The sequence below is a fragment of the Cataglyphis hispanica genome, chromosome 4, assembly GCF_021464435.1.
Source record: "Cataglyphis hispanica isolate Lineage 1 chromosome 4, ULB_Chis1_1.0, whole genome shotgun sequence".
Classification (NCBI taxonomy): domain Eukaryota; kingdom Metazoa; phylum Arthropoda; class Insecta; order Hymenoptera; family Formicidae; genus Cataglyphis; species Cataglyphis hispanica.
Window position 1 is genome coordinate 4,488,455 of NC_065957.1, and position 23,408 is coordinate 4,511,862.

General features: G+C 35.3%; 1 protein-coding gene across 1 annotated transcript in view; it reads right to left on the reverse strand.

Annotated features, from left to right (window-relative positions):
* The window catches only part of LOC126849283 (uncharacterized), a 26,646-nt gene extending 7,232 nt beyond the window's left edge, over positions 1-19,414 (reverse strand). The window contains exons 1-9 of the mRNA XM_050590971.1: positions 18,916-19,414; positions 16,281-18,686; positions 15,803-16,126; positions 15,558-15,712; positions 15,068-15,299; positions 14,596-14,969; positions 13,753-14,355; positions 13,265-13,522; positions 12,488-12,914 (exon numbers count right to left, since the gene is read on the reverse strand). Coding sequence (XP_050446928.1) covers positions 12,488-12,914; positions 13,265-13,522; positions 13,753-14,355; positions 14,596-14,969; positions 15,068-15,299; positions 15,558-15,712; positions 15,803-16,126; positions 16,281-18,686; positions 18,916-19,414 — 5,278 coding nt within the window. The remainder of the gene's footprint in view (positions 1-12,487; positions 12,915-13,264; positions 13,523-13,752; positions 14,356-14,595; positions 14,970-15,067; positions 15,300-15,557; positions 15,713-15,802; positions 16,127-16,280; positions 18,687-18,915) is intronic.
* Between the last annotated feature and the right edge of the window lie 3,994 nt (positions 19,415-23,408).

The window sequence follows — 23,408 nt, forward strand, 5'->3', positions numbered from 1 at the left end:
CAAAAAAACAATTTTCGCTGCAAATGAGTTTTCGATGGATGCGAAATGAGAGCTGGAAAAAAATACGACTGCGGTACCGCGTTTTAAAACTATAGAGCCGACCGCAATCTGGCATGCGCAATGTACGAAGGCAGTATTGTTTGCCATTTTTCAATTGTCTCTGTGCGCTTTTCTGAATACACTCCAGATGTATACGCAAATAGTACTTTAATTGTAATATATAATGGCATACGTTTGACAAAACTCCAATTTATTTTAAATCCATATTTTTAAATAAAACAATTTTAGAAATATTTAAAAGTATTAAATACAGCTGCCCGACATCGAAAAGTGTCGAATCTATTATGAAAAAATGCACACTTAAAAGAAATTTATCACAAATTTACAAACATTTACCATTTTTTGAATTAGACATATTGAATCTTGGATCTATATATGATATCCTTAATCAAGATATTTTTCAAATCCATGTACTTGCATATTATACTTTTACATTTACATTGAATAAATATATTGTATATAAATAGCATAAGATTTAATGTTGCAATTTTACATTTAAAATTACTATTATTTTATTAAAATTTAATTTAATTTAATTATAACTTATCTTAACTTATATTATTTTTTCTTTTTTAATTTCTCGATAACAATAGTGAAATGTCAAAATATCGATATAACGATCAATTAACTGTAAACAGAAGTAGTCATTCCTCAATTAATACGTTTGCGGTTTTGCGCTCGATTTCAGTCAACTAAAATCAATTGGATTTTGCGTATTTGCATACCGCGAGCACGCTTTACATTCTGACTCGTTAATTAGATACGAGAGCTTCGTTAAAAATATCATTTGCCTTGATAATTTGAGGTGTGCATGTGACATGCGCGACAAACAATGCGTATTTTGGAATTTGCTGCTACAATCCGTCTACTATATCATATGTAGTTGTTGCAAATAAATTACAAGTCAATAATTAATTAATCGATCAATCAGTATATACAGTAGCTAATTCATCTAATGCAGCACGACAGCATCATTTTTTTCTAATCGATATATTATGTACAATTATTATAAATATACAGTTTCATAAAAAGGTGTTATTTAATATTAATTATGAGAAAGAAAAGCATTAATTATAAAATTATAATTGTTAAATCATGGAAATTGGCTATAGCAAGTTAAAAATAAGGTTAGAAATTCTTTTATTAGATAACATAAATAAATTAAAGGACATCGATGAATCTATAATGATCAGTTAAATATCGGTAATTGATAATTCTTTTTCTTTTATATATATTATTCCAGTTAATCCAGAAAAAAAATTAATTTAAGAAAATTAAATTAAATCACAGAAAATATAATTTACCAAAGTATTTATATTAAACTCTATTACTAGTTAATATTGTATTATTGATTTCTATTTTAGAAACAAGTAAAATGAAAAAAAGGAATTCTAAGTTATTTACATTAAAATTTTAAATTATCTAATGCTTTTTTTATCGATTCAATAGATTGCCGAGGATGGCAGCACGTTTTGAGATAGTTTAAAAAAAATATTTGCTAACAATAAGTGCAATTTTATAAAAAGAATAATTAAGTCTATATTATGTGACAGTTTTAAATATATTTATAAAAATTGTTATTACTTCATTAATGAAATGTAAAATTATTTAAAAATATTTAAATTATATTTTTCTCTTAGTTTTATATTTCTATACCCATCTATAACATTAATTCAACTGCTATAATAAAAGAAAAAAGTGATTTTCTAAACGTCTTTAATTTATTAGAAATGTAAACGTTGCGTTTATATAAATTAAAATATATTATAAATATCTACAGAGATAAATATTCGCACGATGTATCATGAGCTTTTAAGCTTTCCTGTAATCGGTAAATAAACGACACTGTCCGACAGAACCAACATGAACTTATCAAACTCGGATAAATCTTGAATAGCAACAGCACACATGATAAGGAACTGAATTAAATATATAATAATTTAGTTTCTAGAATATAACGTTCTATATGTATAAGTAATTTCATTATATATATATATATAATAAAATTATTTTTGATATCGCTTACATTTATAAAAAATTTATATTTATACATATCGTTGGTTTATTGTTTCCGAAGATAAAAATTGTATATGTTTCCTAATATTTCATGCGTTGATAATTCGATAATAAATACATTTTTTTTTTAATTTCTTTTGTATATAAAATAAAAAAATTTACAGCAAAATCCAATTTGCACAATCATTGAGAGTATTAATATTAAAATCTTTTCTTAATCATATATTAAATCCAAATAAAAATACGAGAATCGATAATAAAGATTTTCTCGAAGAAACGTTGCTATTGTTGAAATGTTGCTCTCCCTTTGAGATTCAACAGATAATGTGTATGTCAACGCATTCTCTCGAAACGGAAAAAATGTGCAGATTGCTTGGATAAAGAGAACTCTCTTAAATTTAGTCGCAGAAATTTCCTTAGAAAAGAAAATATACGGAGAGAATTTTAAACTAGCCAAATTTAATTTCTTGAATAAATCGAGGAATAGACCATCACATCTGTAAATTGGATAAAAATTCAGATGGCATACTTTTTTTTCTTATTTCTTATATATAAGCATTACTTATTTTCTTATTTTATTAGAAAAACCGCTACAAGTGGAACGACTTAAAAGAACATAAAACGGAATCTTGTAACGGAAGTGGGGATCTGCATAATGAAAAGCTTTCAATATCGCTACGAAGCGTCAAGGAATTTGAAAGAGAGAGAGAGAGAGAGAGAGAGAGAGATTCGCTCATCTCTTCTTCGAGAAGATTGTAGAACGATTCCGGATACATCGTATTGTATTGTCCAGTTAGAATTTGTGGTGTTTTTAAGAAGATCGATACGACCAAGTTTTCGAAATCTGGACAACGGCCAGATCTTGATTTCGCTTCGAAGAGTACGATGAATGCCGTCTCGATTTTACACACCGCAAATCCGCCAAAGCTTTTACTTACGGCAAACGAAAAAACTATCGGATCGCCGCCAAGGTGATCAACAGCAAATTTGTGGAGGAAAATCGTATACACGCGATACACGGAGTGGTCGGATCTTGAATTCCGTGAATGAATAAAACGTGGGCGATAAAACAATAATCTTTTCTCGTTTGACAACGTGATAAATTTTCGCATGAAATTTAAGAATTGTCAGGAGTTATATATACGTCGGCCCAGCTTGAAGTACGTATTCCAGACCGAGGTACAGTATCTCGTAGAGTCCTTGAGAACACAGCCTCGGTATAATAAGAAACTCGAGGCTGAGTAATGTCCAGTTATATTTCTTGGACTTCACGACGGCCGAAACTCTTTTAACCTATCTCTCTTCTCCTCTCGACTTTCTTTTCCTCTCTTGGAGAAAGCTCGAGTGTTTCGGAGCAGTCTTATAACGCTTGATGGATTGTTAAATCCTTTCAATCCGCGCGGATGACTGTAAATTAAATCACTTATTCCAATAAGAAAATTTGTCATAATATATTAAAATTTGAAATTGTTTTTATACATGTTTAAAAGAAATATTTCACAAAACCTTTTTTATGCAAATTAACTGAAATCTATGAAAATATTCCGAAAACTTTTGTTCGACGTAAAAAAATTTTTATTATAAATTTTAAATTTTTTTTAAAAGTAAAATAGAAAATTCTGTTTAAATTCTGAAACTGTTTAAAATTAAGATATATCCGACTCAGATTTTTAAAAAAATTATATAATAAATAAATACAATAAAAATAAACACAACACGCGAAAGATGTCTTAATTTCCAATTTACATGCCCAAGTAAAACGAAAAATGATTTGTTGCATGGGAAAACAGGGAAAGCCGACGGTATCTGATCATAAGCAAAAAATGAAAGAAGAAAATAAGGTAGGAATACTTTCTACAGAATATATATGCGTTGTATTATGATATCGCGACATCGAAAAGAGGAGATATTGGGAGAGAAGCAGCACTCCCAGGCCTTCGCGACGGAAAATATTTAGATATCGGCGCAACCTCTAGAGACTTTATTTTACAAATATATACAAGGATAAAAAAATTTCTCTCTATATATTTCAATCTCTTTAAAAATACATAGTGATTGGAAAATTCTGTAAAACATGTTGCTTTTCGTGAGTTAAAATTGTCAATTGTAAGCATGCACGTGAATTAATTGAACAGAGCACAATTTTTTATATTTATATAAATTAGTAATTATTTATTTTTTTCTGCTTATTTTATTAATATAAATTTTTTAACGAGAACAATTTTTTTTATTTTATTCTTATATCGTGAATGTGCTTCAAGTTATTAATGTGCTGATCCACTGTAATAGTGTTCTCTGTTGATATTATGTTTACTTCAGCTACGTTGCATTTTCTTCTTTGTGCTTGCAATCCTCTTGTAACTATATTAGCTCGAGCATAAACGTTACTTTGGCAGCGGCAGAACCGCGATACTCTTCGCATTTTCGAGGTTTTTGATATAGACTGTGACACGAACAGTCGTGCTGTAATTTAATCAACTTTCCCTAATTAATCAAGCAATTAGTTCAAGTTACGAAGGTCCGATGGTTACAGCGTGAGAGAAATACAGAACCAGCTACGAAGAGAAGGAAAGAAAGAGAGCGCAGGACAGTGAGTCACGTTGAAGGCGATCGACAAACGAGTTACTCGATTTTCCTCGAAATTATGTTTCGTGCCCTAATTTTGTATGCAAAAATAAAAAGAGCGAAGAAGGCGAGTTATCTCTTCGAGTTGCTAAAGTTCCGATATTTGATAATGCATCTTTCGTCAATTGACGTGATTCACCACGCTGCAAATCACCTTTAAATTATTTTGATATCTACAGTCTCTGCGACAACTTTTCTTGATTTCCAATCTCCTCAAGAAAAAAACTGTTGTAAGTGAGAAAGAAAAAGTATCTGTCATACATATGTCATCCTGTTTATATCGTACCTTTGCAATCAGAAATCGTGCACGAGTTACGACAATTTATATAAGTCACATCTGCTGTGAGCCTATCACTGACTGTTACGTGAAGACATTACCCTGTGACATTTTCCAGCATTTTCCTGATTTTCGTGAGAAATAGTGCGGCAGAAAATGTTGCAGCATTTTATTGTTGTTCGAGATAAGCAACAATCTAATAAGCGGATCAAAATTATATTAAGAAGGAAAGAGCATAGATCCTTCAACATAATCTACGTTTAAAGTTGCTTAGAGTTATATAAGCTCAAAGTTTCAAATATAGAGAAAGTACCTCTCGAAATACCTCTCAAGCGTATTCTGCAATATATTCTGATAATTTGTATGCGTGGGAAGGCGCCAATTTGTGAGGACAGGATAAGGTAGATGGAGCAGCTACATCCAGTACACTTTCGCATACCCTCAGTATTATTGGAACGCCGTATTGAAAATCTCATCTAACTTGACACGCTTGCATTTTGTACGTTTCTCCTATTCGAGTGCAAGAACGCGGTTTCAACGCGTTTCATTTCCGAATAATTTACAAACTTGTCTGCTATCTTCCGATATAATATATCAGAAATATTTTTTCTCCCAAATCTCTGAAGAGAATAAATACGTGTGTCTTTGCATACGAATGATCACCTAATATTTGTTACGCATTTATCGATAATCGTCTATTTATTATGTATCCGCCTCCTCCTTATCTGCCTCCAAGCCATTTACCATGAGACATGTATGGAATTATTTTTCATACATCCCACGATATTGCTTGTTCTCCTATTTCCTTTCGAGACTGGGTGAAACGAGATCTTATTCGATAGAGATTTTTCTGGCTGTCTCGTTCAACCTTGTTTTATCAAGATTCTTTTTGATAAGAATCGAATATCAATAAATTATTGTATTGATACAGACATATAATAATATTATAGTTTTGTTGTTAAAAGACTTTATTTTAATAATAAAGTTTCTTCTGCTTGAAAAATTTCAATATTTATTTCAAAATGATATATTTAAAAATGACATATCTAATTATAGATAGAACGTATCTAATTATATCCTTCAACTAGATATGAAAAGTACATTTGTTCCGCTTCCGATTTTATTCTCATCACATTTTTCTTTCTTTGGCACCGGAAGTAAGATAGTCAGACTGATAACGACTCTTATATTTTTAAAATCTCGAGCAGAGAAGTTCGATGAAAGTCAGAACTTTCTTATCAAGATAAAATTTATTCAATCTTGAAGGTACTCGAGGAGCTATTGATCCATCGCATTCATCGAATAACAATTGTTTATTTTACTAGGTAGAGAAAGAGAGGAAAAAGTGGTTGTGCGAATAAGATCTCGAAAGTTAACCAATCGCTTTAGTCGATCGATCAAATCTTCTATAGTAAGATTTCAATAGTATGCAGAAAAGTTTGTTTCCCCAAATATGAAAAGAGAAAATAATTGAATTGAATAAAATCTACATTCACAGGGTTCTTTTAAAGTTTTGAAGTTTTTCTCTTGTATATTTTTATATGTCTTTTATACATATAATTTTGCCAAGATCAAACACGAGGCGGTACGCTTTTAAAAAATGTTTATAGATCCAATTTGATTGAAAACTTTTAGAAGTATGATATAAGATACAACAATATCCACAATTTATTGATTCAGTTCATTTCTCGGTTTATTAAATCGTCGTCTGCTTTAATAATTACGTTATGATATTTTTATAGGCATAAAAACACAAATGCAATGTTATAAGCTTGTCTAATTATAATAAATAAAATAAATTGTATACTTAATGAAAAAATAAAGGGATAAAAAGAAATATACGACAAATTAAAATTAGCTATATTTTAAATTATTTATCTTAAAATGTTATTAAATTAGTGTTACATTAAAAGATACAGTTTTTTATAAATAAAATATCTCACAACGCTACATACTAAGTTTGCAAGCGATACAGTTTTAATCGCTTATGGAATGTTATGAATACAAGTAAAGATACGTAGAAAACTTTAATAATTTCCACAAACTCTCATCGCATCAGACACAGTGCGTTTATCTCATTATTTAATCGCTTCTCGAGAAGTTTCTGTGCCTGTAACATTGTAACGGCGACTGCTTGAAATTGCTTACATTCTGAGGTGACTTTACTCTACGTAATGTTCACTTCAGATTCAGCACCTTTCCATGGAATTCGACCCCGACCCTGCTCCAATAACGCAGAATTTAAAACTCTGGAATCGACTCAAGCCGTCGTAAATTTAACGATGCAGTTCCACATTTTAGTCCGATCCACACGATTAAGTTCTTTTTCGGATCTTCAATATATTTAGAATAATGTAATATATATGAGTGAGCAGAGATATTTATTACTTTCATCATACTTAAGATAAAATATATGTTACATATACATATATACACACACACACACACAAGTACAATATGTTTTCGCTCTTATTATAATCAAACTAATTAATAAATGCATTTCTTCATTATCGTTCTATACCTTCTTTGCCATGCAATAAATAATTTAAAATATGCATACTTATGTCGTGAAACAAACATATAGCTTAATATAATAATAATTAATAATTATCCATAATAATAATAATCATTATCCTACAATATTCGATCAAATAATTTCGTTAAATAAACAATAAGCTTTTTAAAGATATATAGTTGAAATAAAAATAATATAAAAAATATTACTTTTTAAAATTTTTAGAAGAATACATTTTAAAAAAGTCAGTCGCGTTATTAAGAGGAAAAAGAGGTGAGAACAGCGAGGGGAAAATTACGTTTGTTATATGAATAGTATGTAAGTTAAAGACGATAAAATAAAATCTCTACATTATTTCGCATCGTAACTTTTATCGGGAAGTTTAAAAGCTCATCCCGAGCGAACTATAGCGATGTGAATTAAGAGCGCACTTAAATTCTTCCGTAAGAAATTTTAACCGCGGATTAAGTAGCTTTCATTAGCGCATCCGAATCTATTAATTATAACTTGTTAATCGTGTTTTTCAACGTTTTATGATAATGATGTTTACATTAAGACATTTTGATCTTCATCTTCATTCCTTCGCACGCTTAAATTCCCATATTCTTCATTGGCGATTGCGCGCGATTTAAAAACTCGTGTTCAACTCAGCGGGAATTTATAGGCGCCAAGCTCGCCCTACAAAGAGTCGCCCTCTTCACCAGAAATCCCAACTCGCTTTCTCATCCCTTATTCACCTGCGGTCGAGCGTATTCTTTCTTCGGGCTTGAAGCGTGTATAGCCACGAGGGGGTAGTTCCGTGGAATATCGCACGGACGACCGTGGCACTTAGAAAAGCGGGGAAAGCGGGGCACGCTTATTACGTGCACTGGAAGCAAATGAGAAGCTATCGCTGCACCTTCAAATCGGATTCTCATTAAAGTCCTAGTTTCCGCGGAAATCGCGTTTTATTGGATCTTTGATTGACGAGATTACCGTTGAAGACCGCCGATACCAAACGCGGTCTAATCACCTTTAACCACGATCAGACAATAATCCTTCCATTGATTCTTGCATTCAAACACACACACACACACACACACACACACACACATACATATGTACGTATATATGTATGTATGTATGGTGGTACATATGTTGTATGTTTGTATGTAGGTATGTTTGTCCGTATGTATGTATATGTGCATGTAGCTTTTCTGTTTTATTAAATTATAATAACTTTTGGCTAATATTTTTTTAACGTGTTCGCGTTTTGTAAAATATTTAATAGAAAAAAAATACAAAAAAAAAAGATTGCCGCACTATCGAATTCAAATTGTAACTTGATGGCCAGATTTATTTCAATAAATCCGGAAATTGAAAACATTTACATTAAAAATCTATTAATAATTCCGCAGTTTACTTAGTTTAGCTTTAATAAAAAGTTTGGACATTTAATTTGTGCAGTTCTCATGAACAATGCGATGCAATATAATAACGGAGCCATTATTTGCCATTATCTTTTAGTTAAATTGGAGTTAAGTAATCATTCTCCACTGTCATAACCGACGAGTAAATTACTCTCTTCGCCGCAATGCGCCATTATTTCGCTGGGATAGTAAAAATTAATCGGCTTAGGCATCGAGTTGCGTCGGGAAAAATAAGATAGGCGAAGCATGCTCGTCTCTCTTCTTAAAATAATTAATTCTTTTATTAATTCAATTGTATGTTCAATTTAACTCAATATATTTCCACGTTTGCGCTAAAGCAATATTTAAATCTCGAATAAAGAGTCCGATCACTTAGCAACTGTTAAACGAAATAAATTAGAAAGAAATTCGAAGACTACTTTTTGCACGCACTTGTTGGATTTTTTACTTCACCTTTTATTCCTCGGTAAGTTTGCACATTTCATATTGAATATTATAGTATGATGAGAAATTTAATAGATAAAATTGGCTTATATATAGATTATTAAGTTGATAATCCGTAATAAAGATAAAGTATTGATATAGTCTGGTAAAGAAATTCATTCCAATATGTCACTCGAGAATTAAAATATATTTAAAACTTGTAATGACAAATTTATAAATTATAACATGCTTTATTGACATATCGCCCAATATTTCCTAACAATAAACGTAAAACTGATAAATTGCACTTTAAATAATATTGAGTGCTGGATGAAACAATGAAAATTCGCAAATGAACGTTTTATGGGTTATATACGCAAATTTAATGTCATATCACGTACAGCCTCACTAAATAATGCCAACTAACAACATAAAACGATGTATTGATCGAATGTAAATAATATGCATACAAATATGTCGACCGTGCGTAATGTCCGTGTACGTGAATGACTCGAAACTGAGGAGAGTAATTCCACACATGGCAATGCAAGTGCATAAATATGCATCCGGAGCTATATGTATATCCCTGACTCGTGTCATTCGCGAAACCGACGTATCGATAACCTACGTTGCCTGTTAATTAACCTTCAGCCCGTACATTACACCCATACATTAACTCATGCGTCACTAATGTAATTTTCTGCTCACGGAACATCAAAGTAAAGTTTAAAAAATAAATGTAATACTTACAAATTCCATTCATATGGAATATCGCGTATGAAAAATGCAGTCGTACTGCGAAATAAAAAAAAAAAAATTATTACTTTGTTCGAAGTTTTTTGTATATCACTCGAGATTTTCAGCAGACGAAAAGGTAAGGCATTCGACAGAAATCTATTTGTAATGCGAGATGCAATGCGAGCAGTATAATGCACCGGCCGTACTTAGCCCTGCAGGAAGCATCGATCAGACCGATCCGATGGCTCGTAAAGCGTATAGAGTTCATATATTTCGTTGTCTCGAGCGAGAAGAGGGCGGCATGAGAAGGGGGTGGGGGGAGGAGGGGGGAGGGAAAGAAAGAGAGAGAGAGAGAGACAGAGAGAGAGAGACAGAGAGACAGAGAGAAGGAAGGCGCCGGCAAAGGGTGAGCGCTTTTCGTGTTACGACATCCAGCTGCAGTCTGAGAAAAATGACCCGTCTCGTAGTTTCTCCCTCTTTCGCGTAACGAAAAATCCAGCGTCCCCGGCGATATATCAGATCGCGTCGCGTCTAAAACCGATGGTGCAACTTTTGTCCAATAACGCGATACGTAAACGTCCGTATATACACGGCAAGCGCGAAACCCAAGTCCGGAGTGGATAGATATATTTGCGCGATACCGGGGGAAACATCCCTCCCCCCTCCCCACACCTCTCTCACTCACCGGTGTATATCGCGCTCTATCCTTTTGACTCCGATCTCTACGCTAGAACAGTCAGCGACATTATTCTTATGCGAATTGCCGATGCGTTTTAAAAGTGGCTCTTTGTCGTAACCAGAATCGGGAACGAACAACTGCGCGATTCTAGGTGCAAAACATCATACAAAATCGAGATAGGATCGAACAGACAGATTCTGGTTTGTCCGGTCAGTTCTAAATCGTCAGGTCGAAAAAAGCATCGCGTACACGCACACACGCGCACGTTTTTTTGCTGGAAAAATTCAAAGCGATTTTTTAATATCTCAAATGGTTTTGAAGATAAAAAAAAAATAAAATTAAATTAAACTTTTAATATTGTATATAGTAAGTCGTGTCGAAATAAAAAGAGTAGGATAAACACGGCATCGTGTCAATATTTTATTGACATATCACTGTATATACAGTGTATTGTATGTACAGTGATATTGATATACATTTATATAATGTGATATCACCGTTTAACAAACTTTATATCGTACAATTAAATTAGTGCACTAGTGCAGTCTTGCATGTTCTTTTACGCCAATTTTTTTCATAAACTTAAATTTAAAGGCAACGTAAAGAATAAGAATGATATTAGACGGCAATATCTTATAACACACATATACGCGATTGTTGCGTGTGCGAACGTCACGTATGTTAGAAGGAAGGGCGACCCTGTGGGACACCGGTACATGCTAGCAAAAACCTGTAATACGGCACACACATCAAGTTTTTTTTTTTTTTTTTTCTCTTTTTTCCTATTGCCTCGTATAAGGTTCGAAAATGATATAGGTTAAAAATACGTGAGCGAAATATTTTACGCCGCGTCCCCGCGGCCAGTCGGAAATACGGAGTATCGCCGCGAGTTCCTATTCTCGAACGAAACCGACGGACTCCGGGCTGGAAAGGAAAAAGATCGACTCTGGAAGCTATATCGCGTTTTTACAAAGAAACCTACGATAGATATATGGCCAGTATCAGGAGTCACGTGCGTGTTACAAGAAAAGATATAGGATTGCGTTTTTGGAGTCTGTTAGATAACACATTTAAGAAGACCAGACATAGCTGAATTATATTAGGAGACTCGTATAAATTGCCAATCGTGAAAATTCGATTATAGTAATCTTATCTTTCTCTCTGTGTTAAATGAAAAATTTTTTCCATCGACGTCTCGTTCTCGTGCAGTGACTGTTCACTACGATATGACGTAGCTAAGAATAACACGATGCAATGTCAGCAGCACTCGGATAAATACTTTTTAATAAATTTCAAATAAAAATATAGTAAAGCGAGAGAGGCACACTTGCCTCTGCCTTTAGAAAATGAGGAATAAGCACGACGATAGGATAAAAATTCGAAGAGCCATACTTTTACGGCTTTTCGTAATGTGCAGAGCATATGGCACTTATAGCGGCTGTCGCTCCTTTTGAACACTGACTTCTACTTTACTCTTCGACGTTTCGATATTCCGTCCACGCGCACCAAAATCACCAAGTGGTAAAAACTTGAATAAGGGACGAGTGCACCGAACCTAAGACGTCCCGATACTTACAAATCCTTTTCGTTATATGAAAAAAAAGGAAGAGCAAAGAAAAATCGATGTAAGTAAAAACGGGAAGTAAGAACTTTTACGTCACATTATTCATGAGGAAAAAAATGAAAAAAATAGATTTATTTGTTATTAAATTTTACAAAGATTAAATTATAGACAGATTGACAACCTTCTGCAATTCTATAACTACTGATAAATTCATCGTCTTTTTCCTCGACATGCGAATAACTTTTCTTTAATATCGCCTCGTCGACATAATCCTTCATTAACGAATAACACGAACCAATACTTCGAAAATACGGTATAATAATTCGCTTCTTCATGCACTGTTTATACCACTCATATTCCTCTTTCATCGAGGCTCTTTGTCGAAGTAACTCCGCAAAACGGCTCGACTGCTGAGGTGCTTTCGTGCTCACTTTAATGAGCTTACCCTGAAGGCTTCTGACGTACGTCTCGACGTCGATGCTTTCCTTAACGCCGAGAGCCAGCTCTCGTAGGCTGCGCTCCCAACTCCCGTAATCATTTTCAACTTCGCAGGGTCGACTGCTTCCAGTCGCGCAAAATAGCCGGCATTTGTCACCATCACGGAACACCTGGGTGAAACAAGAAGAAGAAGAAGAAGAAGAAGAAGAAGAAGTGTAATCGGAGAAAATGGGCAACCTCCGCGCTTAATATATCCCCGAATAATGTGAAAATTTCAACGAGATCAACTGTCAGGTTTGCAAAAACAATTAACAGAATTTAATTAAATTGATACGTGTTTATACATGTGCGTGTATAACTTTGTGCCTCTCCATTATTAAACCTGATTAATAGCTCTCTTGCGATGCTTTTATTACGAAATATAATTTCAGTAACACGTATACGATAAATTCGTTTGTCGATATTTGAATATTTAATGGCAAGTTTTATCGAATTCGTAATATTAAATTTGTTTGCCTACAGATATCCAATAGCGTCCCATAGCCCTCTGCATATCGATCAGGACGTTTCTGTCTGCCTCTTTAATACCGAAGAAAACGCGCACTCGCAATAACTTGGGCAACGGCTGCTCATTTCGCTTTGCTAAAACTTCTCTCTCGATTCTTTGAGGAACTCTCTGATCTCTTTTGCCAAAGGGGAACAGCCAGTTGTACGGAAATGAATAAGTGCTTCGCAGTAATTCAGTTTTTTCGTAACCCGTCCGTTTGTCAGATCTGATCTGCGCATATTTTTGTCGTTAATTTTACGATCGTGAGATTGACGTAAATATACATTTTCGTCAATTATTTCGAGAATAATTTTAAAATAATATTTTATCGTTATAAAACTATTGTTATATATATTATAAAGCTGTATAATAAAAAATTATAAGACCCGACTGATATAATAATCTATTATTAATTATTAAAAGAAAAGCACGCATATTATATGCTGTTGCGATTATCCAACCCGATATTGACAGGATCCCGATATTTCCTTTGATCCCGACTCTGGTTCCATTGGCATAAATGTAATCAAGCGACGAAGTTCCGGTCGACGTGAAATTGGATACTGGATCATGCTCGTCTCGTCGCCCAAGACGGCTGCCAGCTCTTGCTCGCGTCTAACCGATCGATGAAGGTACTCGCAAGCTGTCAGATCGCGATTCATCGCGAAAATTCTGTATTGACTTCTCGCAGGAAACTTGAGCATTTCGCAATATCGTCCGTGTTTGCGATGGATCCTTGTCCCCGAGTTGCCGTCCTCCTCCCCTTCGTCGCTTACCCCTTCGTTGCTTTCGCTTTTGTCGCTTTCCCCTTCGTCGCTTTCCCCTTCGTCGCTTTCCTCTTCGTCGCTTTCCTCTTCCTCCCCTTCGTCGCTCTCGCGTCTTCTATACGGGCGACGATAACTCGTGGTACCATCGCTTTTAACCTCAAGCACATTCCCAAGAATATCGATAGTCGTGAGAATCGTTTGCGGACCGGCGTCGGACGATTTCCGGAACTTATAAGTCGATATCGACCTTCCGCCACAGGTAGCACATATCTTCGAAAATGTCACATCGTCGCGAATCTAACGATATCGCGAAATCGATTTAAGTAGGAAAAAAAAAAGAAGAGAGGGGAAGAATGCGGAAATGTTGATAGAAGAACGCGGGAAACTTTTTTTTAGCTCATAAAGCGATAAAGTTTTAACTATTTTCTCGTTCAGAATATTCGACAAGTGCTTGCGAGAAATTCACGATAATTACACGTCGTAGTTACCGCTGATATTAATACATCTACGTTATCGAATACGCGCGACTTCGATTACCTTCAGATTAACTTTGTCCTCCATTGAAACTTCGTAATGACCCTCTCTCGATATGCTGACGCGAAGATTGTCGGGCATCGATAAAGTACACCCAACCGCTGACTGATCGTAGGACACGCTAGCGTAATCCTCGTGTTCCACGCGGAAAGTCAACAAGATCGAGACAAAACCGTCCGCGATCGATATCCCCGTCAGTTCGTCTCGGTAATCGACGTACGGTGCGGGCGGACCTTCGTGCGAGAATGCGCTATCGTGGGACGAGGCGACGTTAATTCGGCCATCGTATCCGAAATATTGCTGCAATTCATCCTCCGACCATTCGCAAATCACTGGCTGTTCCTCTATCGTGTAACCGGTAATGATACGCGTGCCGTCTAAAAGAGAAAAATATTGATGGCACGCAAACGAGATTAAAAGACATATTCATTTTTATCATATATATCTCGAGACAGTGATTACGCGTATACGATACCGGGAAACATAACGACCAATTCTCCATTTGAACGAAGCAACGTATCAGTACCATCGGCACGGCGTGTGAATACCTCGTTGACCTCGTAGTCAGTCGTGGTCCTAACGAGCAATCGATCGTGCTCACTTACAACCAGATCGTTCAACACTTCGTAGTGCCGACCGTCGTAATTTACTACTGAGTATCGTAACACTTTATTCGCTCCTATTATCAGCGAGTCGACTCCATCGCTCTAAAAGACAAAGGTATTGAAAATAATTTTCTTTTAAGTGGATATTATAGATATTGCTCTTCTTCGCGATCACATTACACAACAAATGCGATTTTCTTTGCAAAATTAACAAGATTTTATCTCGACTTATGATCAAAATGATAAATTAAGAAAGGGGGAGTACAGCTGTGTACAAAATGGAACTATCATAAAATCTCAATTATGTCAAATTCTTCCAAACACTTCCGTATATCAATTAAAGCAAAACTCAACGCTCACGTGTTCCCCCGCCGACAATATACGTTGTTTCGACGGTTGCTCGTTCCCGATCGATCCGTTTGAACGCGACTCCGTGGAACCCATGACTTTTTCTCTGCTTTTGGCTGCCACCGAGTTGCTCTTTTCGTTGCTAAATTCTGCAGAGAAGAGATTCTCTAAAAAAAAAAAAAGATTTATCTAAAAAAAAAAGGTTTTTTTAAAAATAAGATATTTCTTTCTCGTTTCCATCGCGTTTCAGTGTATACCTTTTAGGGTCGTCTGGTGAATGGATTCGTCGTACGATTGCGACTTGTCGAAATCCATGCACGTCACGATGACGCTATTGGGACGGAGAATGACGACAGTATTGTCGTCCATGTACTTTAAGACGGTTCCGTTTCTGAGAAAGTTCCGGTAGACTTCATGAGCTGCACTTGCGCGCCCGAGACATTTCGAAACGTACGATTGACGAATGCAAAACGGATCTTTTGTGCCGTCCCCGATGGCTGGCTCTATCAATAACCCGGAAGGCCACGAAGCACGAAAGTCGAAAGCCAAATTTTGCCAATGGCAATTGGACAAGCTTTGAGCTGCATCGAGAAAACGGAGAAAAAAATTATTTGACAAATAAACTTTTTTTTTTACCTGTCAATCATATGACAGAATCGTTAGTTACTTTATAATTATCATTATTTGATAAGCATTAATACATATTTCTCTCTAAATTGCATAAATATTACGTACCGAAATCCTTGTTTTTGTTTCGGCAGAAACTCAGTACAATTCCTCTCTCTGTAGTTAAATGAAATACGTCCTCTGATTGACGGCGATCATCTCCGCTCGACAATCGTAAAGTACAATATTGTAAAATGATGGCGATGCGTATGTCGAGGTCTCCGTGAAGCCAATCCTCGAGTTCGACTCGCACCGTCGTATCGTCCAAAATAAACTTCTTGCTATGATGAATCACCTGAACACGAAGACTACCGAGATCGTATCCGACGAAGTCGTACGATTCGTCCTTCTCGACGTATCGAGACGATAAAATTTTTTTCACCGATAAGAAGGACGTATCGACGTCATCTATTTTCGTGGCCGATTTATTCTTCATCAATGACGTTTTTTCATTCATAACTTTTCCATTCGCCTGTTTGCTTCCGTTGTCCGCTGTCAGCGCCCCGTTTCGTTTCTGCTCCGTCGTTATTATCTTCCCCTCAACATTTTCCCCCATCACTTCCTCGCATTCCTTCGTTTCGAAAATTTTCTTTCGCAAATCGCGATCCGGACTTTTCTTTAGATGGCGCGCTTTCAGCGAATCCGAAAGCACGAAGCACTCGTCAGCGAATATGATCGCCTCGTCTTCCACCTCGATAGATCTCTTCATAAATCTCCCTGTCAGGTCCATCCTGCATCGAAGCGATTGGCGTGTCTTCCGTTCCCGCTCTATCCAGTTCTCTTCGTCTTCCGCGATATATTCGCAGAATTCTCGAAGTCCGATGGACGTATGTATAAACGACGTGCGCCTTTCCTCGAACGCGTCATCTACCCGGTTGTTGTTGCTAAAGTAAAGGAGCATCGAATCTGTCGGCTCGAAGTATCTAGCTGAGAAACGATCGAAACGTTGGAAACAGTCGTGAATAACCTGAAGAAAAACACGGTTCGAGAATAACTCGACGTCTTCGTATTCCTCGAGACTCGATCTTTCGTAACTTCTCTTCTTAAAAATATTTTCGTGCAAATATCCCGGAAGCAGCGTTTCCCTAATGTCCGTTAACGCGAATAAAAGCGGACACTCGATGAATGCAATTATCGGCTTATCGTAATCAATTTCAGTATCGCTCTTGAAACGACGTAGACTAGGTACTGGTAAAGCAGTAAGATTTGGTACGCTGTGCGTTTTCTTAATCGTCGTTTGTGCGTGTTTTAATGTTGACAGGTCTTCTTTGAACGGCTGCGTCAATTCTGCTCCTGCATCGTAAAAAATCAATTCGTCTTCGGAAAAAATCAATTTGTCAAACATCAATAGATGAAGGTAATGCACGACTTCCTCGCGACTGACCGTTTGCTCTTGATTAAATGTACGCGCCATGTTATCTATATGACAGAAATACATATCGCTTTTCGATCTGGGTAATATCTCGTGATTCTGCCAAATATTAATTATTCTCGGATCTCGTAGGACGAGCAGGACCGCGTCGTCTAAATCAATGAATGGCTGTTGAAGAAAACAACGAACTATCATTTTCAAAGTATCTCCGTACGGTATAACTTCTAGATCGAAAAGCAGCGATTGACCGTTGCTATCGACATATTCATCAATAAGTTCGTACTCAAAATTAAGCAGTCTGAGCTTGTCTCGCACAGCGAATACGGGGATTCGTTCAGCTGTCATTGATGTATTCGCTTGCCTCGTATCCGTATCGCTAAATCCCGTATTACGTTTGATGGAAACAAATTCATCGTAAGATCTCGCAAGATTAGATTCAACCTGTAAAAGTATCGCGCCCAATATCAATGGTACGTTGATATATTCGTTAGGTATATTACTTAACGCATCCTCGTAGATCTTCGTGTCCATCGTTTCCTCCCTCTTATCAACGATTCTCTTCTCTAGCCTCATGCTTTTGAGATACTTTACGTGTTGTAAACAAAGATCGTACAAATGATACAAAATGCGAAGCGCCCCGTCATATATGTCCTGTTTTAAAAACTCTTTCTCGTTCTCGGTAAAAGTCTCCGGTAGGACTGCCGGAGAAAAGGTGAGAATAGTAATGTCAGAGTATATCGGATACGTCGATAGATTAGCAAATCTCTCGCGTGTAATCGTCCAAAATTCATTTAGCGCCTTCACATCGATGCAATAGTCTTCAGAGAAACTCGTCTTGTCACTGGAAATGAAATCCTCTTCCTTCGTCTGATACGCAACATATGGTTCATTGGCAAGTTTAATCTCGAATATGCAGGTCAGAGGAACTCCAATGTCTAATAGTTCTGCTGGTAAATCGGGATCGTAAAACCCGCTAAGTACAATATAGAGATTCGGTCCTTCAAAAGGAACATCCTCACTTGAACGCGCCTTCATTTTGCCGTTGAATGCATATTCAGCCTCGTTATTGAGAACCTTTTGGGACCTGGTGTTTTGCGAAGAAGCTAAATAATTAAATTGCTATTATGTGCAAGTTGTATCGCGAAACAAGTAAATAAGAAGCGCTATTAATTAAAGAATTTTATTTATATGTATCTAAGATTGCAGTCGAAGATTTCATCGAGCGAAAAACAATGATAAGATATTTATTGCCAAATACAATACGGTTATTATTGTTAAAAACTCCTCATTTTATTGTTCTTGAAAAAGAAACGACTAGCATATGTCATTTACTTGAGCAGACAATATTCGGAATTGCCCGATATTCTTCATCGATTTCGCGGTCTAGATCCGCCTGTACCTCAAGTCTTTCGATTTGCTCGCTTTTTTCGCGATAAATCAGATACTTTATGATCCGTGCAATGAGCCAGGTGGACAGATGGCCATTGTTTTCGTTTAAGAGCGTATTCGCGTAATGACAAATACCCACAATGGCAGGACATTTCTCTGGATCTTGTTTCGACAGCGTTTTCACCGTGTCTATTGCTTTCTGATGGCTGAGGGAATAAATACACGTCCGCTCCCCTTCTTCGGCGGCCTCGTTCAAGAGAGAAACGTAGCGGCTGTGCTCGACAATCGTCTCTACCATCATCGTCACTATACACCACCAACGATCATCGTTGATGAATATGGAATCTAACGCAGCACGCCATTCATCTTTATTATGTCGTGTCTGAGTTTTATTAACATTGTTTTTGGTCGATTTTGGTTGATTTTTAGATCTGTTTTTCATATATGAAGGTTATTTTATATAACCAATATGACTGAGAATATATACATGACATAATAATTATATCACATGAACAAATTATCGAACAGATGAATACATAAGATAGCGATAATTTTTGTCAAAGCACATTGTGTTGCATTATTTATTCAAATCTCAGTTGGCTGGATCAAACAAGTCTTTATTTTGATCTATATGTTATATAATAATAATGAAATATTACATAAATGCCTAAATGAAAATATTACAATGCAAAGTTTTAATGTAAATTTTTTTTTTTCTTTTTGTGACAGGACATTGCGCACGTCGATGTTGTTAAAATCGTCTTTCTGTCCTTTCCTATTACATATGTTTGTCCTTTTTCATCGTTCTACTTTTCTATGATTTCTAAATATAATTTGGATTGAAAGCAATCGAATTGTAGGTTCAACTAATTAGTACAACAAAAGGCTCCGTAATACATCAATTATTTAATAAATAATTAATCTATAATTTAAAATACTTTTATAATATAATATTAATAAAAATTGAAATGACAAAAGTTTAGAATATAAATTATTGTTTTATGCAATCCTTCAATTCTTACGAATGATAATTATTTTTCTATTTTTTGCCTTGCTCTTTCGTCATAAAATAATAAAGTATTGCGTGTACCGTGCAACGTGTTCCGCTATCGTTACATATTTGATTAATCGTAATTAATCGTGTTTTCAGGAATGAGTATGAATGTCACAAGAAGAGAACAAAGAATAAACAAGAAAGGAAGAGAAGGCCTAGAAAGGCGTTGGGCGATAGACGGTGCACAACAATATGCTGTGTAAGTAATTTATAAATTTATTTACGATTTATATTATTCGAAGACTTTGTAAGATAAAATTTTACAATAATAACAGTTACATTAGCGCGAATATAAATGCTGCAAAGGCCGATCGGCGATTCTTTTTACGAAAAAGGAAAACGAATAGAGTAAATCGAGCATTTCACACCGGGACACCGGTAATGGAAAACGTATTACCGGAGCCATAAGTTTCGTCAGTAGGGACACAAGCTCCCAACATTATAACGCGGATGTGCAGGCTGTACTTAACGACGAAACTCCGTGGAAACTGTAATTTTCGTGCAAGGGGGACGAAAAAGTAGTCGATGCCGTGCGCGGAACGCGTCATGCCACGTGTAAAATACGGACGCGGTCGAAAAAGTTAAACAAATGGGACGGCTAAACGCGTTTGTGTATACATGGCACAGACTTAACGCCTGTAACTGTTTTCGCACATATGTACATCTCAGGTGCAGGTGACAAGGCATGCGTAATGGTAGAATGTTATAGTGTCTTAATCGTTATCTTACCAAGTTTGTTACTAATGTATATAAAGTTAATTATTAATAATTAAAGTTACTTAATTATTAATTTAATATTTTTTAATTTTCATACACCAGTACATGGAACATTTTGTTCTCCGATTAGCAATATCGATTCTTTAGAGAAAATATCATGAAAAATGTGATGCAATTTAATTGAAACATCTACAGTAACAGATAAATATATTATCCTTGACACTTTGTAAAAGATGAAAGCATACAAGTTAAGATTGTCAGTCACGAAAAAAGATAATAAAAAAAAATTACAAATACTATATATAATACGATAATGAAAAATTATAAATAGAAGAAGATAGCTTAAAAATACTACTAAACGTATATAGATTAACAACCGCAAAAAAATTGCTACCGTGAATAATAAAATAAAATAAGCATATCTTGTATTCTTTTTAATTTCACCTTAGTCAATTAACACATTGATATGCTTTTTATTTTCTCATTACTTTAGAAGCTATGATATTAACTCGACTCACGTTTAAACTGCCAAGATGGTTCGTGAGGAAAACAATTTTTTTTTTTTTATACTGATTTATTTTTACACACATTCAATTTCATTATCACTCTGTTAAATTCATTACGTTTACAGGAAGATTGAGCGAGAACGGTATGTATGAACGGGTATAGAGAGCAAGATTTTAATTAAATTTGATAATGGAAAAGTTTATTGAGAGAGCTGCAGCAAAACTAGGGACAACAAAAAGAAGGGGGAATGAGGGTAGATGACACGCTAATAGGCCAACAGTTTAGCGTCCAGCGCGCAAGTGTGTCATAACAAAAAAGTGCGCGTACCATCCATCCCATTATATTTCAAAACAGCGCGCGTACGTTCACCACTCGCAAGCGAGAGGTTTGATTTTAATTAAATCATAATTTAGTTTTGTCGGATGCATAGCTCCATGCACGATGCCGCGACTTCAACGGCTCCCGCTCCTCTCCACGCGCGCGTCTAAAGCACGTCGTTATCTCAGTTTAGTTCCGGCCGTACTGTTTCCGGAGAGGCGTTCAAACAACGAGGCGCATCGCGATAATGACTCGGAGTAGTATCATTCGCCACATCTAACAATAAGTCATCTCAATAAATAAATCTGTGTGAATTGTTTCTACAAAAAAACGCGCGAAAAAATGTAATTATATTACTGTACATTGTGTGCCACATACATAGACAAAAGTTGAAATTAAGTCAGCCGTTTTTTCCATTGACGGTCCGCGCGCTTATTTTCATCAAACTATCTTATACATAGGGACAAGTAAATCGGGTACTTTCTTGGATTTGTCTTTCTACAAATAATTAGAGAATAAAAAAATTTTGTTCACCGTTAGTAGTTTTTAGTGGACTTTAAACTCTGAAAAAAATGAGGCTAGTTGCTGAAAAGAACTATTTCATTATCAAGGATAAAAAGATTTTTTAGAGAATATAATCAAAACCCGATTTTTCCCTACCGATAAAATCGTGTACCCATTTGCACCAAAGCAGAAAAAGTCCATAACTACTCCATTCTTGCCTCGATATCGATTTTTTTTTTTGCACGAAAATTTTTCTCCAAAAAGAAATATCGTGAGCAACGCACGTGAACACGGCTCATTTCAAAATAATGATGGCATCAATCTATAACTACTAACACGAACCAAAAATAGTAGCACTTATCACGAAAGAAACAGAGGTACCTGATTCTCTTCTACTTTCCCTTATACATATACATTTCTAAATTATGTTTTTCTCTGTAAAAAGATATGACCCATTTTATAAATGTAAAGATTGCAATTATAATATCGTTCTTTGAGAAATATTTTTCTCTATCTGTGTATGTATTAAATAAATTTTCTATCCTTTCAACTAATTAAACAGAGCTTTCGCACAATTTTACTTTTTTTTAAAAATTAATTGTATATTAACGTTGGCACGCAGTATATGTATGTAGATAACAATTACGAAAATAAATATTTACACAAGATGATGGGGCGCAGATTACGGCTGTGCGAAAATACTTCATTTTCCGTAATGCGATGCATGCATGTATTTTGAGGTAGTGAATATAATTTCGCGATCATAATAAAATATTGGATTTTACATAAAATAGACAGGGATAATATTTCATCTATTTACCTACCATATTGAAAAAATATTTAAAAAGTATTTAACATTATATAAACGATTCTACCAGTAACTTGCATATTTTTTGTCGATTTATACAATTTTATCGAGGAGAGAAATACTTCGTGTTAATTAAACATTAGATTTAATTAATTTAAAGCAGAATGAAGATTCTTTGGTATTTGCAAAATCTGGAAATGGAAACTTGCAAAATGTATGTGTATACTTGTGAAATTATTCTCTGTCTTTACTATATCATTGAGAATTTTTGCCATCTATGTTACTTTCTGAAACGTATGAAACGTTTGAAAAATCTTCTCTTCTTTCTTGTAAAATATAATGGATCTGTAGAGCAAATAACCGGAAAGGATACGAAATAGAAGTGCAGTTAACGGTCGCGCGAGCAGAAAAATGAGTCGGAATCAAATCAATCAATAAATGTAGCTGTTATTGTATCAGACGAATATCGTGCATTTTTATTTTTATTTTCTACTGCACGCTATGACCCCTGCAAAAACTTCCTACATC